This window comes from Rana temporaria, chromosome 6 (genome assembly GCF_905171775.1).
Source record: "Rana temporaria chromosome 6, aRanTem1.1, whole genome shotgun sequence".
Classification (NCBI taxonomy): domain Eukaryota; kingdom Metazoa; phylum Chordata; class Amphibia; order Anura; family Ranidae; genus Rana; species Rana temporaria.
This window is the reverse complement of record NC_053494.1, coordinates 151575832-151593526: the sequence shown is the minus strand read 5'-3', so window position 1 is coordinate 151593526 and position 17695 is coordinate 151575832. Positions and strand designations below refer to the sequence as shown.

At 43.1% G+C, this 17695-nt stretch overlaps 1 protein-coding gene across 2 annotated transcripts in view; it reads right to left on the bottom strand.

Moving 5' to 3' along the window:
* Positions 1-695: 695 nt before the first annotated feature.
* The window catches only part of FTCD (formimidoyltransferase cyclodeaminase), a 39954-nt gene continuing 22954 nt past the window's right edge, over positions 696-17695 (bottom strand). For both annotated transcript variants that reach the window (XM_040357607.1, XM_040357606.1), the window contains 8 exons: positions 15320-15451; positions 12652-12713; positions 10086-10212; positions 9591-9752; positions 6627-6670; positions 4930-5068; positions 2501-2596; positions 696-812 (listed from right to left, as the gene is read on the bottom strand). In XM_040357607.1, the coding sequence (XP_040213541.1) occupies positions 729-812; positions 2501-2596; positions 4930-5068; positions 6627-6670; positions 9591-9752; positions 10086-10212; positions 12652-12713; positions 15320-15451 (846 nt within the window). In that variant the 3' untranslated portion in view covers positions 696-728. The remainder of the gene's footprint in view (positions 813-2500; positions 2597-4929; positions 5069-6626; positions 6671-9590; positions 9753-10085; positions 10213-12651; positions 12714-15319; positions 15452-17695) is intronic.

Genomic DNA, 17695 nt, shown 5'->3' with positions numbered 1-17695 from the left:
AGATCCCACATGCACCCCATGTCACTCCAGCTCCCTGCCCCTTTTCCAGAACCTTCTCCTTAGAAGAAGAGGAGGCACATGTCAATCATCTACTGCTATACTAAACCACTCCCCTGCCCCCCAGATCAAAACAAACAGGCCTAGCTCACAGCAAAGGCCTGCCTAAATTTACCTGCGCTGGCAGCTTACACAAAACCTACACCTACCTAAAAGGGTAGAGGGTGCTACAGTTGTTAAACAGCTTCCAATCTTCCCACCTTGCATAAACTACTTTGTTACAGATTTTACTTTGGTTGCCAAATGGGAGTTGTATCAGTTACGAGGAACTGTGTGTTAAAAAAAAAACAAACACACACACACACACACACACACACACAATCCATCTTTCTTATGGGAGGTCTAGTTTGTTTGGACCTTGTAAGCAGGGTTGCCAACTTTCAGTAAATTTACAGTTTGTAAAATCTAGAAATGTCGCATCTGTCCATGAATGTCAGTTACGGTCCGTAATGGGCCTACATGTCCGTAATGGACATTCAAGGACAGATGCAAAATGTACAGATTTTACAAACTGTTCATAAATTTACTGAAAGTCGGCAACCCTGCTTGTAAGTTAGTGTAGCTATTTTTATAAAGGCAATTCCATTACAACAGGAATTTATCATATAGGTTTCCCATCAATAAGACAAAAAACAATGAATTGTGCAATAGCAGTTATTTATTTTGAAAATTCAGTTGCGCCCTTCACAAATTAGCAAAACAGACTGAACATTATTTTTTGCTTCTTCCAATAGTTGGGTAGCTTTCCCGTGGGTCTGAAAAAAATAAAATAAAAGCGTTTTATTCAACTGCCATTCACTGGAACATAATGCATTTTTAGAAAGGAGGATTTATTTTAAAAGGCCAACGCAACCTTTTTTTAGTATGTTACACCCATATTTAGAGTAACCAGATGTCAAGCTGACCCCTCAACGTCCGATAGTTCTTCTCCCCAGTGGCAGCTGTCAGATTTTTAAATCAGTGAGGTTGCATGAATAAATGACAAATACAGACTTTATTATCAATGAAACAGATGCAGCGATTACCGCACTTGTAGTCCCATTGACACTTCCTCCAGCTCTTTAACTGAAAGTCCATACCGGGTACAGATAGCTGGAGGAAGGAAGAAGCTGGAGGGAGAGTGCCATACATATTTTTTTCTCTACAAAATGTGGGTGCCATATATTTTTATATTTTGGCAAAAGCTGCATTTGGCCTTTAAAAATTGTATAGAATACATCATGTTATGTCCTAATCAAGTGAAGCCTGCAGTCTAAAGTCCCCTATAAAAAGAAAAGCCAAGCTTGAGTCATCCTAAACAGTTGTGGCTTTGTATATACCCAATACTTCTCAAAAGGAGAGGTCATAATTGACCACCTCCTGATAATACCATTGGTTTGGCTGTTCTGCTCATGCTATCCATTTAAAGCTGAACTTGGGTATGGCCCCATACACACGACCGGTTTTCTCGGCAGAATTCAGCAAGAAACTTGATGGGAGACGTGTTCTCCATTTCCTCGTTGGGCAATGGGAAAATTTGGCTCGCCGAGATCCTCGGCGGGTTTACAAGGAACTCGACGAGCAAAACGATGTGTTTTGCCCGTCGAGTTTCTCGGACGTGTGTACGGGGCCTATGAGTTTCTTTGAATAGTTACATTTGTTCAGTTTAGTATGAATATGCCATATCTGTGGCATCGCTATGGAAGCAGTAACAACTACTACAGTGATGGCCACATTCTTTTGGGTCCCATGCCAAGCAGTTACCCTGCTGTATAATGAAAACAAGTGGTCACTCTACAGGGGCGCCTTTTCCCCTGCAGAGGTGGAGAACCTGGATAAAGACATCAATTTAAAAAAAGAAATAAACACACAACCAAATGAGTTACTTTGAGAAAATGTATGGGTTTTTTTTTTTTTTGGTACGCGATGCTGATCTTTTGTACTAATATACAGGCAACTTTTTTGGGTGTGCATGTTCAATTTATCTTTTTTTTTTTCATAACAAATCATTTTGATCACACCCTGCCTCAACAATATTAGGAGTGTACCCCTTTATCACAATTTTGCTGGGTTCCCATGATCAATTTTTTTGAACCGATTCTGTGAAATGCACCTATGCCGATTGAGCAACCATGTGTTAACTATACACCTGGGCAGTCACATGGCACGTGACATGGAAGCTGCTTATACTACAGTGATCCCACAGTTAAGGCATATGCATGCTTGCATTGGTGCAGATTATACCAATGTAACCATGCAAAAAAAAAAAAAAATTATCTGTCTGGAATCATGCTTTATTCCTTTCCAGCAACAAAGCCATATATAGTCTGGCAAAAAGCATTTTGTGAAGATTATTCCTGTGGTGGGCTTGCCATTTCCACCAGGTTTCCGGAAGACAGTAGATATGCCCAGTCCTCCAGCCTGATACAGCTGATGAATGAATACTTTATGCAACACTTGTTACCTGGCTTTTAAATTCTTCATCTTTTATTTCTCGAAGGTTGATAAGGACATTAAAATAAGCCCCAAACACTCCAGTCTCTAATGCCTTTGCTGCCACCTGTGAAAGGTTTAAAATTAGTTTGGTCAATAAACTTTGATGAATGGGTCCATGTATATTTGTTAAAACCGAATGAAAATGGTATTTTGAGATTTGCGATCAGCGACAACATAATAGACATTGAAGAAAATTGTCTTTAAAATAAATGTTCTATATAACTAACACAGAGATTAAATGTGTAAAACATGCCTTTCCAGATAAGAGGTTCTGGGGCTACCGTTTTTTTTTTCTTCTAAAACTGATATTAATGTAAATTTAGTAAGGGCAGACCCCCTCACTTATCACTCGTTTTGAGAAGTAACAAGGCCTATGGGCCAAATCCACAAAAGGGATACGACGGCGTAACTGCTGTTACGCCGTCGTATCCCTGTTCCTAACTATGGAACTGATCCACAGAATCAGTTTCCCATAGTTAGGCAGAAGATCCGGCATGTGTAAGGGACTTACACTGCCGGATCTTAGGATGCAGTACCGCATCCGCCGCTGGGGGCATTTCGTGTCGAAATGCCGCCTCGGGTATGCAAATTAGCACTTACGGAGATCCACAAAGCTTTTCAGCTTTGTTTTTAAACTGTTTACACCTTGTAAAAACAGACCTTTCTGTCCAGCGACACGATTTTTTTTTAATTTTTAATTTCTTTTTTCGCGTATCTTTTTTTTTTCCCGACGCAACTTTATTGACCTGTAGCAATCCACAAAGCTCGGCGTAACGTAATTTCGCGCTATGCACGTCGGGAAAATGACGTCACGAGCATGCGCAGTACGGCGGGCGCGGGAGCGCGCCTAATTTAAATGGGAATCGCCCCCATGAAAATAGTAACGCCTTGCGCCGGCGGAATTTAAGTTACACAGCCCAAAATTTCTAGGTAAGTGCTTTGTGGATCGGGCACTTAGGTAGAAATTTTAAGGCAGTGTAACTTAAATGGAAAAAATTAAGTTACGCAGGATCTTTGTGGATTACCCCCTAAATTCCTATGGAAAATAAAACAAAATCTGAAGCCGGTAAAGTCTGCAATAAGATTTTCTATAATGCTTATGCAGCACCACCCACGTAGGAGCCGCTGGTCTAGATCTGGGTTTTGCACGTTACCTCCAAGTTCGTTGTCCAGGGAAGAAAGTCTGTAAAAATTGCAATGTCCACACAAGATGTAAAACCTTCAACTGTTAGGTTTTATTTTTGATGCTTAAACTTGTGAAGGAAGTAGAGAATAGAGAGAAGAGGAAGATTCAAGTACGCTGTACAGAAAGCACAAAAAGTATTCAAAGTTCCAGTGTTCGCCACTCAATCCTGAGTGGGTATTGCTCACCCGGATAGACCCCCCCCCTCACATGGCCTAGCAGCCGGAATGATGTACGGACAGTACAGTCTCTGCCACAGACCATCTGAGAACAAAAGATGGATAGCCAGGAATCCTCTGCCACAGGATTTAAGTCCCAAACTTCCTGTCTTACAGCAAAAGAGCCTTTAAGCTGATCCGGTGGACCGCAAGACAAAATTGTGTACTGGATCCCTTCAGTTAACAAGGTCACCAGGCCTATCCCGAGACTGTAGATAAGGGGGTACCACCAATCCACAGGGTCTGGGCACAAGGTCTGGGTCAGAAGGGCCCCCCCCCAAGCAGCAGGGTGAATTGGATGTGGGCAGGAAGGGTGATCGGTATGGCAGAGGGGCAATTTCTGGAACCAATCCCCTGTATGGCCCTCTCTCCCCCTCCTGATGGCTTTTAGCTGCTGCAGAGAGCCATACAAAAAGGATTGATTGCAGCAATTTCCACTCCCCACATGCACCATTCAATTCCCCTTCTACCCATGCAGCACTGCTGGCTCCCCCCCCCCCCTCCTCTTTCTGCCGGGAGGTGCAAGCACACAGGAGGATCCTTCAAGATTAAGAGTGGGGGAAGGGCTAGGTAAACAGGTCATATTTACCAACCCCTTCCTTTCCTAAAATGAACACAATGAGTGATCATACCGATCACTCACTGGTGATTCATAACGGAAGCGTTGGCTGTATGGGTGCCCGTAGCAAGTTGTCTGTATAGGGCCCCATGGTTTCCGACAGCCACCCTGTACAGAGCTGCTGAGAGGAAGAGTTTTCAGGAGACAGAGTCAGTACAAGAATCACTGACTGTAAAGTAAACAGCAGAAAAAGAAGGGAATCCAAAAAGTTGTAGAAAGGAGGGCCAGCAGAACTCGCAACATGAAAAGCAAATTTTTCAAGCAAGTTTACATTGGATTGTCGAATAACCATTTATTGTTTGTATTACCATTACATTTCTGATGTTCTAAAATGAAGGTGTATGTGACCACAGATTTTCTTTAAACATGTCATTTACCTGAAGGTCAGATATACATGCAGTATTGCCGTGTTTAGAAAGCTCTAGCAAGGGCTTCCACAAAGTGTTGACTTTCTCAGCCAGGCTTAATGGAACTCCCACCGCTTCCTTTAGGCCATCCTGTAGAGCAGCAAACCGCCTGCGAGAAATCACAAGGTTTTTAAACAAGAGAGACAACACGTGTATGCCAGTGACATTTATTAAAGAGGAAGTAAACCCTTATGGGTTTTACTTCCTTCCTTTCCCCATGCAACGTAAAAGTATAATGTTCTTGTATGCATCGCATACTAGCACATTATGGGACACTTACCTGCAAACGTAGCACACGCTGTCCCTGCTGCAGGCCATATTCATCTTCACCCCTCTTCCCTCCTGGGCCGCGGACTCCGGCTCAATGTCGTCACTCGCAAAGAAACGACCATGGGGCCATTTCTTCACAGCGCATGCGCCGATTACATTGGTGCAAAACACAGTAAATATCTACTAAACAGCACACGTTAAGGAGATATTTACAGTACCTATAGGTAAGCCTTATTCTAGGCTTACCTATAGGTACAACTTCCACAGGAGGTTTACATGGACTAAGTTGCAATCTGCAAAACTAACCACCAAATCAAATAATTTTTCATCCTGCAGGTTAACTCAGATTTTCAATAAAAGTTTAGAGATCGTTAGAGTGTTATATCGTTAACGCTGTTCCATTTCTGTCTGGCAACAGCAGATGCGGAGACGGGAATGGTGCATGTCCGTCAAAACACATGATTGAGACTAAGTTTGTACATGTTTATTGCATAGTTATTGTGACGGAATCCGGATACCCTGTTAGGTATTTAAGCCACAAATCCGCTTCCCAAGTCCTGGAACACAAGACCAATGGATCTGGCTATAGAAACCCCAAGAACCAGACAACACCAGTCTTGGAGTGAACTAGAAGAACCGCTTTGAGAAACACACTGAATTTATACAGAAAACCATGAGATAAGGATTACTCTCATAATGGTCACTTTATACAGTACAGCCAATCCTATTACCATGACAATGACCAACTCAGACAGTCCGGTTCCCCCATAGGACTAACTTATGCATAAGAAGCCAAAAGCAATTAGTGGCCAGCTCTGTCTGGATAATCTAAAAGCGATTGTAAAGCTAGGTTTATTTTTATTTTTTTTAAACAAACATATCATACTTACCTCCACAGTGCAGTTAGTTTTGCACAGAGTGGCCCCGATCATCGTCTTCTGGGGTCCATCAGCGCGCTCCTGAGTCCAGCATTTGGCGTCCATAGATGCCGAATGTTGGACTCGGCCCACGTGATTGGATTTGATTTGATTGACAGCAGCAGGAGCCAATGGCTGCGCTCAATCTATCCAATCAAGAGCCGAGAACCCAGAAGGAGAAAGAGGGGTGGTCACTAGAAGTTTTCCCACCTTAATGCATAGGATGCACAAAAATCTCTGCAGTGTGGGATCCGAGTGTAAATGCCACACCTGGAACGTACTTAGCCAATTTACAGAACGTTCTGTTGGGGTTAAAGTAAAAGGGGTGGCCTAGCTTGACATACACTTTAACTCCAACTCAAAAAGGACTTAAATTCTCAAATATCTTTTGTGCACTTACAGCAACTACACCTTTTCACTCAATTATTCCCACCCACTAAAGCAAACATTTAAGATAAAGAATCATTAGGGCAAACTTACTTCTGCTGCTGTTCTTCTGTGCCCTTTGGAAGCTTGAGAGCGGCCTGACCCCACAAGATGGGGGGGGGGGGGGAAACACAACACATTTATTTTAAAAATAGCCATATGTCAAAACAGAAGTTGCCTATAGTATAGATTTAACATGGACTACTGATGGAGGCAAGTTAAGAATTTAAACTGGATCTATGAAAAAACACACACACACGCAATTTCCCTGTGGGGACTCAATGGAGGCAGGTTGCAGGGGTTTACATATAAACTTTTTAAGGGTATTTAAAAATCTTTAAGGGTAGTACAACTTGTGGACTGAAGTTAGATCGGTAAACGAGAGGTGCGAATTTATTATTTTGTAACAAATTTAGGGTTTAACCAATATGACAGGAAGAGTAAGCAGGGTTTAAAAAAAAAAAAAGATAAATTTAAAAAAGTGTAATTGTGGGACCTAAGTGCTAAGAGTTGCTTCAGTTTGCACATTTCTCAGAACCCCAAACAACTGAGTTGAGGGGGGGGGGGGGTATTTTATTATTTGTAGAAACATGGGAGGGGGATTTAGGGCGATGCAAAAAAAAAAAAAAAAATAAAGACTCTAAACAGCAGTAACCGTTTTTCACTCACATTTGGGAACCGTGAAAAAAAAGTTTTCAGAACAGTTATAGCTAGACTGAGACAGTCTATAGGTTAATGGCTGGGGGTGATGAAGTAGCTTTTAAGGGTGCAGCACAGAACGGAGCCTCTACATCAGTGGTTCTCAACCTGGGGGTCGGGACCCCCTCGGGGGTCAAATTATGATTTGCCAGGGGTCCCCGAATCCTGGGCTGTTCTTGAAGCCCGCACCACTCTCCCTGCCTTTTTGCGGCTACCCAGCTGGGCTGTCCCTGGAGCCCATGGCCTCCCACTCAGCCTATTTGCAGCTGCCCATTCAGTTCACGGCATGGGTGGGGGGGGGGGGGGAGAGGCTAGAGGTCAGCTGACTGGTGAGGAATGTGAAGTGGGAGGGGCCCCTATGTCCTGATTCCGGCATAGATGCCACAGCTACGAGATGCCACAAAGTTGAAGGCACAGTGAGTAACACTAACTGTGATTATAGTTGCCATTAAAAGTCCTCACAACAGTTCTCAGATCAGGTGACCTTGTTTTAAGAGCACCTAATCCACTCATCCCACCAAGGAGTAAGAGAAGGAATAAAAATAAAGAATACATGGAAGGGAGAGGAAAAGAGGGGTGGAACAAAGAAAAAAGGGAGAGAAAGAACAAGAAAGACGGCTAGAGAGAGGAATGGGGGGGGGGAGAGAAAGAGAAAGGAGAACAAAGAGTAGTACATCTGAAAATGTACCATACGGGGTTTTAATACTGTACAAGTGGAAGGGACTCAGGAGGAGCTAAATGTCTGTGGGTTAGGGGTGCAAACAACCCACAATACGAAAATAATTTTACTGTTAGGGGTCCCCACAGCTTGGGAAATGTTATCAAGGGGTCACGGCACTAGCAAGGTTGAGAACCACTGCTCTACATAGAGTCCTGGAACAAGATCAGTCCATATTCCAGCGTACACTATTGTTCATTAATAGCAAATATTGGCTAAATGTAATCTTTTTTTTTTCTCTCTCTAAATGTATGGATGTACAGTATATAAATCTAGGTTAAACTCGGAACAGAATACCCATCGTAAACTGCATTTTCAAAAATGATCTGATATTTTAGAGGTATGCAAGGAATCTGGCATGTTTTCATGATACACCCTTCATTTTACCCACGGAGTCATTACTTACTCAGATGTTTTACAGGAATACATGAAAAAAATCCCAATCTAGTGAGTCTGCAAGGTAAGACATACCACCGTCAAATGTCTTTTAAAAAAAGAGAGTTTTGCCTAACCATGCCCAAGTTTGAGTCTCAAGAGTAGAAAAGTTATTGTTCTAAAGTCAATGGTTTTACTAGGATTGGGAAATGGAGCATTCTGGACAAAAAAACAAAACACCCCTCACAACACAAAACGCTAGGGCAGTAGAGCACAGTAGGGAGGTCTAGAACCAAAGCCAACCTTTTATTGCTTGCTCCTTGTTTCAGATTTCCAGGGGTGTCCCTTCCAAAAAGTAATAAAGTGGCTACGTAGCCACTAGGATTGCTTTTACAAGAGCCAACCATGACGCAGGGAGGTATAACCACTTGAAGTGGTTAAGGATGCAGCATTCTTAGCCAATAATTATTATATTACTTGCACAGTACTGTTAAACAGTTTGAACATGATAAAAGGAGGGAAAATCAAAGTGGTGATCTGCTTCTTCTTCACTCTGCAATTAACTGGAGAATAGATTAGCAAGCTGTAGCCTGAGCCGAAGCATAACTGATGGAGAAAGGGGGAGACCACATACCCGGTTATGCAATATGGCATCAGTGCCTTGACCATATGACTGGCTAAATACAATAACCATTCATACTACTATAGGGTAGTAGCAGCAGAATTTGTCAATCACTCAAAGTTTAAAGTTACTAACTCAAACAAATGTTAACCCAACATTTCAAATTCCCAATCTGTGCCTACTGTACAATGTACTTGTTTGAAACAGTATCCTGTCCTTTGGATTTACTTTTTGTGAAATACCTGGTGATTCTGCCAATGCCCCTGCTTTACTAACAAACTGACCACACTAGGCATGCAAGCACAGCATGGTTAGTTTTCTAGCTGTGCTGGGAATGGAGGCTGCTTGCTGATCATCAGACTTGTGCTGACCCCATCCCTGCCCCTCACTGGGAAGACCAGTGTGCTGCGGTTTCTTCTCCCCTAGCTCTGAGCACCTTATGTAGCTGAAAACAGGAAGAAGAAAATTTAGGGAGGTGGTATTTAAAATATTTTCTATGTATACACAAAATGATTTTCCATTTCAAACTGAATGGGATGATTTTTTACGAGGTAAGGGTATACTTATACTTTAAAACAGCTGATAGGAGAAAGATCTTGGTTACCATATAGCTTGAAAAGGCATTTGAATCTGCATCTACGAGGTCCAGCAAATCACCCAGCGCATGATAGAAAGGAGGAATTAATTCTCTCATCACACCATCCAGAGATTCAAACTGACGCTTTCCATAAGTCATCTGTCCCACCATGCAACCCAATGCTGCACCCTGCAAAAGAATAGTCATTAGATCAAGATTGTACACTATATGAGCCATTACAAGAAAAAGCTATAGTGGTGTAAAAGGGGTAAAGGGGGCTGGCACTTATTCTATTGGTGTTCGACTCCAGTAGGAAAGATGGCCTTAAAAAGGGCGTGGGGGGGATGAGAATCCGTATGGCAGCGAGTTAGTGGGCATTGTGCAAATATTATTGCTCTCTGGCTCCATTAAAAACGTAGGTAGATTTTCTCATTAGGAATGACTCATGCAAGCTTTCCAGCGTCTTCAGCTGGCAGAAAGCAATGCTGTGTAATGTTTACCAATTGCATCCCAACTACCCACCATAGCAGATACAGCAGCCGAAACTGAGCCCCCACCAGGCGTAGCTGTGCGTGCACCCACACCGCGTACAAACTCTTTTACCGTCTGTGTGATGAGAGCCCCAGAAAGGGTATCCTGTACAAGATACCTGAAATTATACAGTTTTAAAAAGTTTAATGCATACTGTGGTTGTAATACAGAATACCAACTGTTTACCGTTTTTAGAGAACCTGGTTTAATTTACACACAGTTTGTGAACTGCATGTTACTCCAGATCTTTGACATTGCACACTCAGGGCCGCCATCAGGAATTATGGGGCCCCTTACACAGCTTCAAGCATGGCCCCCCCCCCCGGAGCAGAGAACCGCGGTGGGGGGGGGTGCTGCCGCCTGAAATTTAGAAGCGGGGGGGCTGCCGGGAATTGAGAAGCGGGAGAGCCCTTTACAAAAAAAAATAAAAAATAAAGAAAAATGTATATTAAAAAAATGGGGGGTAGCCATCCGGGCCCCTGGGGACCTTCGGACCCCTAAAAAAAAAAAAAATCCTGCCTGTACCCCCCTGATGGCGGCCCTGTGCACACTACTCAGTATTTGTCCTTTAGAAAGCTTTACATGATGCACATTGGATAGATATGAGGTCAAGCAATAGTTTGATACAACCACAAGTGCCATGACCAAAAAATACTTACACGCCCTTTAGCCATGGACCACTTAATCAAAAGAAGGTCCAAATCCCACTAGATCTTGCCACGCCTGAAACCACTAAAGACTTGAATCTCCATATACTCTAAAATCAGTACAAAGATAGATCAGACACATATAGTGCAGTGGATCCAGACCATATGGTCAGGATCCTTTCAAAGCCTGGACCCGCTGTGTGATGTCAGTGGGCTTCAGCCCGTGGTCAGCTGAAAATAAATCACTGAAGTGCAGAATGAACTGCACTGTAATGCATAGGAGAAATATAGCTTTGGCTACACTTCTATTTTAAAAATTGAACAACCTGAAGTTTGAAGCCGATTGGCTACCATGCACAACTGCACCAGATTTTGCACTCTCCAGTTTATTAAACCCCATCCATATCACAGAGCCACATTTAACACTTTGGCAGCTAAAAAGTGTGTAACAAATACCATTTAGTGCAATAACTTTAAAGCCTCTTGCTTTAGATTATATAATCCCTGTTTGCCAACACCATCTCAATATTCCAAAACGGTTAACGATAGGATTCCTGTGATGAGCTCTAAAATTAAACACAAGTGTGGTGGGTTTTTTTTTTTTATGACCCCTTTTGCTATAAACTGTTCCCTTACTGATCTGCTTTAGACCCCTTTTTACACTGGGGCTGCGGCAAAGCATCACTCGTTTTAGCGGCACTTTTCAGCCACTAGTGGGGCGCTTTGAACCCCAAAGAAGTAGTTAAAGACTTCCGGGTTGCAGCACATACGAAGCGATTTTCAGGTACTTCGGAAGCGCTGCCCATTCATTCCAATGGGCAGGGCTGTTTGGGAGCGCTAAATACAGCGCTCCAAAGATGCTGCTTGCAGGACTTTTTGGAACGTCCCATAAGCACACCGCCCAAGCGTGAAAAGTCACGATTGAATGAATGGGAGGTGGCCATTTCCAGCGCCAAAGCGCCTGAAAACCGCCCCAGTGTGAAAAAAAAAATAAGGTCTGGCGCACGACTAGACAGTTAGCAGTTAGACACTTGGACACTCCAACATCGGAAAAAAAACAAAACAAAAAAAGACCACCCAATACATTTATTCACAAGATTGGATTATATTTTGTACTAGTTGCAGATTGGATTATATTTTGTACTAGTTGCAGATAACTATAAGTTTTATCTATAGGTGCCCAAGGTCACCATGACTTAAGCATTCTGCCTTCCCTCCTGTCCCACGCCATAAGAATCCCGTGCCAAGCAGGCCAACAACCCTTAAGCCTGTGTCAGTGTCCTGTATGTGCCTCGTCTTCCTACCCGCAGTCCTCACTGAGCTGGCCGTGGACACTTGGCTCCGTCGGGTACTGGCCCAAGCTCTCCCTGGGCTGGAGGGAGAAGGGGGGGTTGGCACAAACATGCATGGTTTAGGGGATGACTTTCAATAGATCACAACGAGGTAGCCGCTCCACTATGCGCAAAACACTGACTCAGAATAAGGTAGTCTACGAATGATTTAGCACCGGGTTCCCCAATGAACATGCGAATGGCTCCGGGAGTGAGGCGGCCTGCTTCCGGCCGTGCTCGAGGAGAGCGGCACTACACATTGCCCCGGCGATGGAGTGGTGGGGCAGACTATCCCAGGCCAACCTGCGCTCTGTGGTTTTGTCACCTTTGGGGGGGGGGGGCGGCGAGAATTCTGCCATCCATTTTTTCAGGGCTAGCCGTTTCGGCAGGCGAGTTGTTTCACACCATTTAGTGGATTCCGATTTCCATGACCAACATCTTGTCTATATTAACCAACACCTTTTCTGGAATCTGATGAGCATCAGCCTTAGGTGCCTTAACCCAGCATTCGGTTCATCCCATAGCACCAAATAAAAATAGTCTTATACATTATATATCAACTGTTTTAAAACCACTTACTCAATTATTCTTTTCCTATGTTCAAAGGGAGCCAGAGAGTCCAGTCCTAGTCGGTTAATAACCTATTATTACACATTATTAAGTTAGTGGATGTAAACCATATCAAATCTATAAAATTGTGTCAATTTTAACTGCATGCATAGTTACATTTACATTTCTGGCATCTATAAAAAATGAGTCTAGGAAGGATATGGCCTTTACTGTTCAAAGATACAGCACCCCTCCCCTTATAAAATGATATAGCCCTATTTTTCCCTTTGAAAAGAAAATGACCTGGAATGATTTCGTCCCAGAAACGCAACCAATGTGTTGCTTAGCTTAAAAGATTCTGTCATATGCAAGACGCATGGTGGAAACAGTCACTGCCTGGATTATGTGTCACATTCTAATTTTGGGAAGTGAAGCTACACTTGCAAAAGGATAAGGATAGGAAGGTGGTTTTGAGATGAGTGAAGTCCATTGTTCATACCAGCTGATGTCAATGTCAAGAACATTGATGTTGCATGCTTGCAGCTATTAGTTTCCTTTTCTATTACAAGTATATTCTTCCACAATTTTTCTTCTAATAAAAAAAAAGGAACGTATTTACAACTTGCAGTATATTCAAGGTTATAAACGGGGGCTAGTTCTGATACTAGGATGGACTATGATTACTTAAAAGGGGGTACACCAAATTGGACCGAGATGGGATTTATACTCGCCATAAATTTAAAGGGGCTTCTACATGGACCCCCAATGTACGGGAGAATTTGAAACTGACCACAAAGTACAAGTTTGTATTTTTTTACCAATATAAAAAAGGAGGAGTTTCTACACTGGCCAATGTAATTGGGGATTTACACTGACTTCTAATGTAACAGGAGAATTTACACTGACCACTAGTGTGAAAGAAAGAATTGTACACTAAACCCTAATGTAATGAGAAGATTTACACTGACTACCAATGTAACAGGCATTTAGCCTACGTTCACGTGTGCGTGTGTGTGTGCGCGTGTGTGTCAGGAATACATGTAAAAAAATCACTTTCCTGACACCACAGAAATGTGCTGCCCTTTCGATACACAGCAGTGTAATTAATTGTTAATGACACCCTCAACCCTTCAGCATGCTGTGGCACCATGTTCTTTTTTTTTTTTACAAAAGAAAAGGTTCCACCTCCAGTCTGCTTACCTTTGCAGAACAGGCTGACGTTAGGCTTATTGACCACAGTTGTAGGCAGGGCTTTCAAGCATGCCCCTTTACATTGAGCAGAGTTGATGGTGGATGGGAGGGACTCAGTCTTCCTCCTACTTCAGCAAGTGGAGCCAATTATGACATGGGCCCAGAAGAATCTGGCCAACATCTCGGCAGTTTATATTTCCGGTGCCCAGAATACTCGGGCAGACTTTGTTCGGTATCCAACTGGACAAGTGGTCTCTCCATGTGGAGACATTTAGGTCGATTCATTCCTTAGGTGTCGATCCAGAAGTCAAGGTTCCCCATAGGGGAACTCCCACTTGTCCTGGACGCACCCTCAGAGCTCGGAACCGAGGGAGTGAGCCCGACATCCATTAAGGATCTCCCTCTCTCAAGTCCGCTCTCTGTGTGGCTATCACATCAGCCAAAAGAGAGTGTGTCTGAATGCCCCAATCTTAAAGAGTAATTTCTAACCTTTCCCAGACCGGGTAGTACTCATACCCATGCTGGACTCAAACCCGAAAGTTAAATCGGTCTTCCACAAAAACCAGGATATCGTCCTTCCTACCTTCAGGCACCAGAAGCTACTGATGCTCATCCCCTAGATGTGGGAGAGACACTGAAGGAGTACCTCCAAGCTATTGCCCCTTTGGTCCCCTTTCTCCGGGCGAAACAGGGGAAAAACATGCTTAGTCTAGAACAATCCTGTCTTGAATTGTCCAGGCCATCCAGCAGGGCTATAGGGCAAAGGGTTTGGCTCCTCCCGAGGCAGTGATAGCACACTCAACCAGTGGCATCTCAACTTTCTGGACGGCAGCCCGACGGCCTCTATCAACACCTTCATGGCGCATTATTGCGGGGAATCTGCATACTTATTCTGTGAATTTTGGTTTTAGAATCCTGTTAGTTGAAGGGGCAAATTAAAACCTTTTTTGTTCAGCAATCCTGCCCATGTGGTTAGGCTAGTTAGTTCCCACACATAGGCTGCCATGGAGGGTCAGGAAAATGGAACATTTCCTTTCACATATTTACCACAATTATCCTTACCTGATGGACTCCATGGCAGAGTTCCTTCCCATGGATCAAGAGTTGGCTAGTACAGAATGCCGTCTCTGGCCGCGAGCACAAATTTATGTGAATGGGTCCTATAGCATTGGAGAGGAAGCAGGGTAAACCCACATGTAGGCTGCCATGGAGTCCACCAGGAAAGGAAAACTACAGTAAAGTATTTGATAGGAAATTTTCTGTTTTCTCTATGCCTGTTTTAGTGCAGTCCTAGGATTACAGGACAATAAAAGATGGCTATTCACCCAGGCAGCATGCCATTTAAAAGCAATATTTTGAATCAGATCTAAAGGCTAAATCACATAGATTTGATTGGGAGCTAGCTTGTGGTCAAACCATGCAAGAATGAAGTCCTGCATTACATCTAATAAAAAAAAAAAAAAAAAAGAAGAAAGGCAGCAATGGGCTGACACACACTATATCTTACCAAGCGGATTTTGTGCTCTTCTTCCAGCAAGAAGAGATTTTCCTCTTTAATATAATACTCTGCAGACATCAACAGGGCTTGAAGGGGGATCAAACCAACCAATTGCGAACCAAATATTGGAAGGCCCAACTCCTAAAACAGAAGCAGATCAGAATCTACAGCTCCACAAGTAAAGGGAAGATACAAAGTGTTGTAAAGAAAGGCATCAAGAATGGGGAATAAAAAGACTTTTAAAACTATGCAATACAGCGATTCGAAAATATGTCAAAGGTTCATTTATATGCATAGAAAAGGGATCCTCACAATATTTTTTCCAACTCTTTATGTTCCATTAAATTGCAAATGTACTTTACACATTTTTATATTTTGACTTCCATGCTGTGCGGCCACCTGGTTCACAATTCTTGCTGATTATAGGTTTGATTTTGTCGATGGGTCCTTATCCAACACTATGGCCCTCAGAATTCTGTTATGTTTTGTGACCTAGTTATGTACCCTTACTGGTTCACGACTGACTTTTGTATGGTTCAACATTCAAAAAAAAAGGCCATAATGAAGACAGAGGACAGTGCTATCCCTGCAAGAGCCACTTGGTATTTTAGGTTTTCTGTTCTGCACCTCGACTTCAATAACAACCTCAGCACTTTCTACACACCAGTTTGAGCTAAAGTTACTGCAAGCACCGCTAAGAACATGAGCGTAGATGCCCTTCATTTGGCTGTGAATTAGTACCAGGTAGCAATTAGTTTAGTGGTAAATTAACTCAATGTATTTGTAAGGGTTAGAATAAAATGTTGGTTTGAGCATAATGAGCACACAGAAGGTAGAGAGAAAATGCAGTTAAAGGGGTTGTAAAGGTAAAAAAAAAAAAGTTTTCCCTAAATAGCTTCCTTTACCTTAGTGCAGTCCTCTCACTTACCTCATCATTCGATGTTACTTTTAAAATGTCCTTATTTCCTCTGAGAAATCCTCACTTCCTGTTCTTCTGTCTGCAACTACACACAGTAATGCAAGGCTTTCTCCATGTTGTGGAGAAAGCCTCTTGGGGGGGGGGGGAGAGCAGGAGAGTCAGGACCCCCACTAACACACAGCTCCTTTCTCTATCTGCAAAGTAGAGAGCGTCCTGACCCTCCTGCCTGCCCCCTCAAGAGGCTTTCTCCACACCAGGGAGAAAGCCTTGCATTACTGTGTGGAGTTACAGACAGAGGAACAGGAAGTGAGGATTTCTCAGAAGAAATAAGGACATTTAAAATTAAAATCTAAGGATGAGGTAAGTGAAGGAGGACTGCACTAAGGTAAAGGAAGCTATTTAGGGAAAAAATATTTTACCTTTACAACCCCCTTTAAAAAAAAAATGAACTATATAAAAAAGTACAAATAGTAAACTTAGTCAAAACATTGCCAGGGTACGGTAGCCAAAAGCGGGATAGTCAGAACTAGTCAGTAAAACCAGGAAGCAAGATATTAGCTTAGTCAGAGGCAGCAGACAGGAAAGTTAGCCAGGCAAGTCTTCAACAGGAACACAGCAGAGAGTCTCCGGATATACGTTTGGACAAGGCAAAAATTAACCAGGCAGTTAAGGTTGGGTTCACACTAGAGCAGGGAGTGTCTCACAGCAAGGGGGGGTCTGGTGCGTCTCCATTCACCAGTTCAGGTCCAATTTCAGCCCCAATTTTTGGCTAAATTTGGACCTAAAATGTACCAAAAGACGCACAGGACTCCTGTGCAATTCGCACTGGAGCCGCTCCGGGGAATGTGAGAGCCGGTCACAATCTCCTGCAATGCGAATTAGATGCAGGGAAACCCAAATCCAAGTCGTAATAGTGTGAACCCAGCCTTAAAATAGCCAGAAGGGGCAAGCTGTAGGCCCAATTGACGAGCAGGAAATGATCCTCAGGTGAGCTGCTGTGAAACGATGAGTGCTGGTAATTAACCGACAGCTGAGCCACCCGAGCACTGAGAAGGGAGGGCTGCCTAGTCCTGACACAGAGTCTTCTAGACAGTATAATCACTATGCCAAACTCAAAAATCAAGTTCTGTACCACTAGACTGTGGTCAACTCATAAATGAGAACTAAACATAAACATACAAGCATTAACTGCAATGTGAATACTAGAACTAGTTTAGAGTGCACTCTAGGAGAATGACTAGGATTTGGTGCAATTTTCACCAGAGAGAGAGGTACCTTAGCATAAGAATGGCTAGCATTGGGACCCAGTTTTAAACGACGGGTGCACAAAAAAATAGTCCCATTCAAGCCTACAGGTAAAAAATAAGGCTACTAGATTGCTGTATGATCGGTTCCTAAGGGGCACAGTCTCTCAACAGCAGCAGATAGTAACTCCCCACAGCCCTCTAGTCCCAGCGATATTGCAG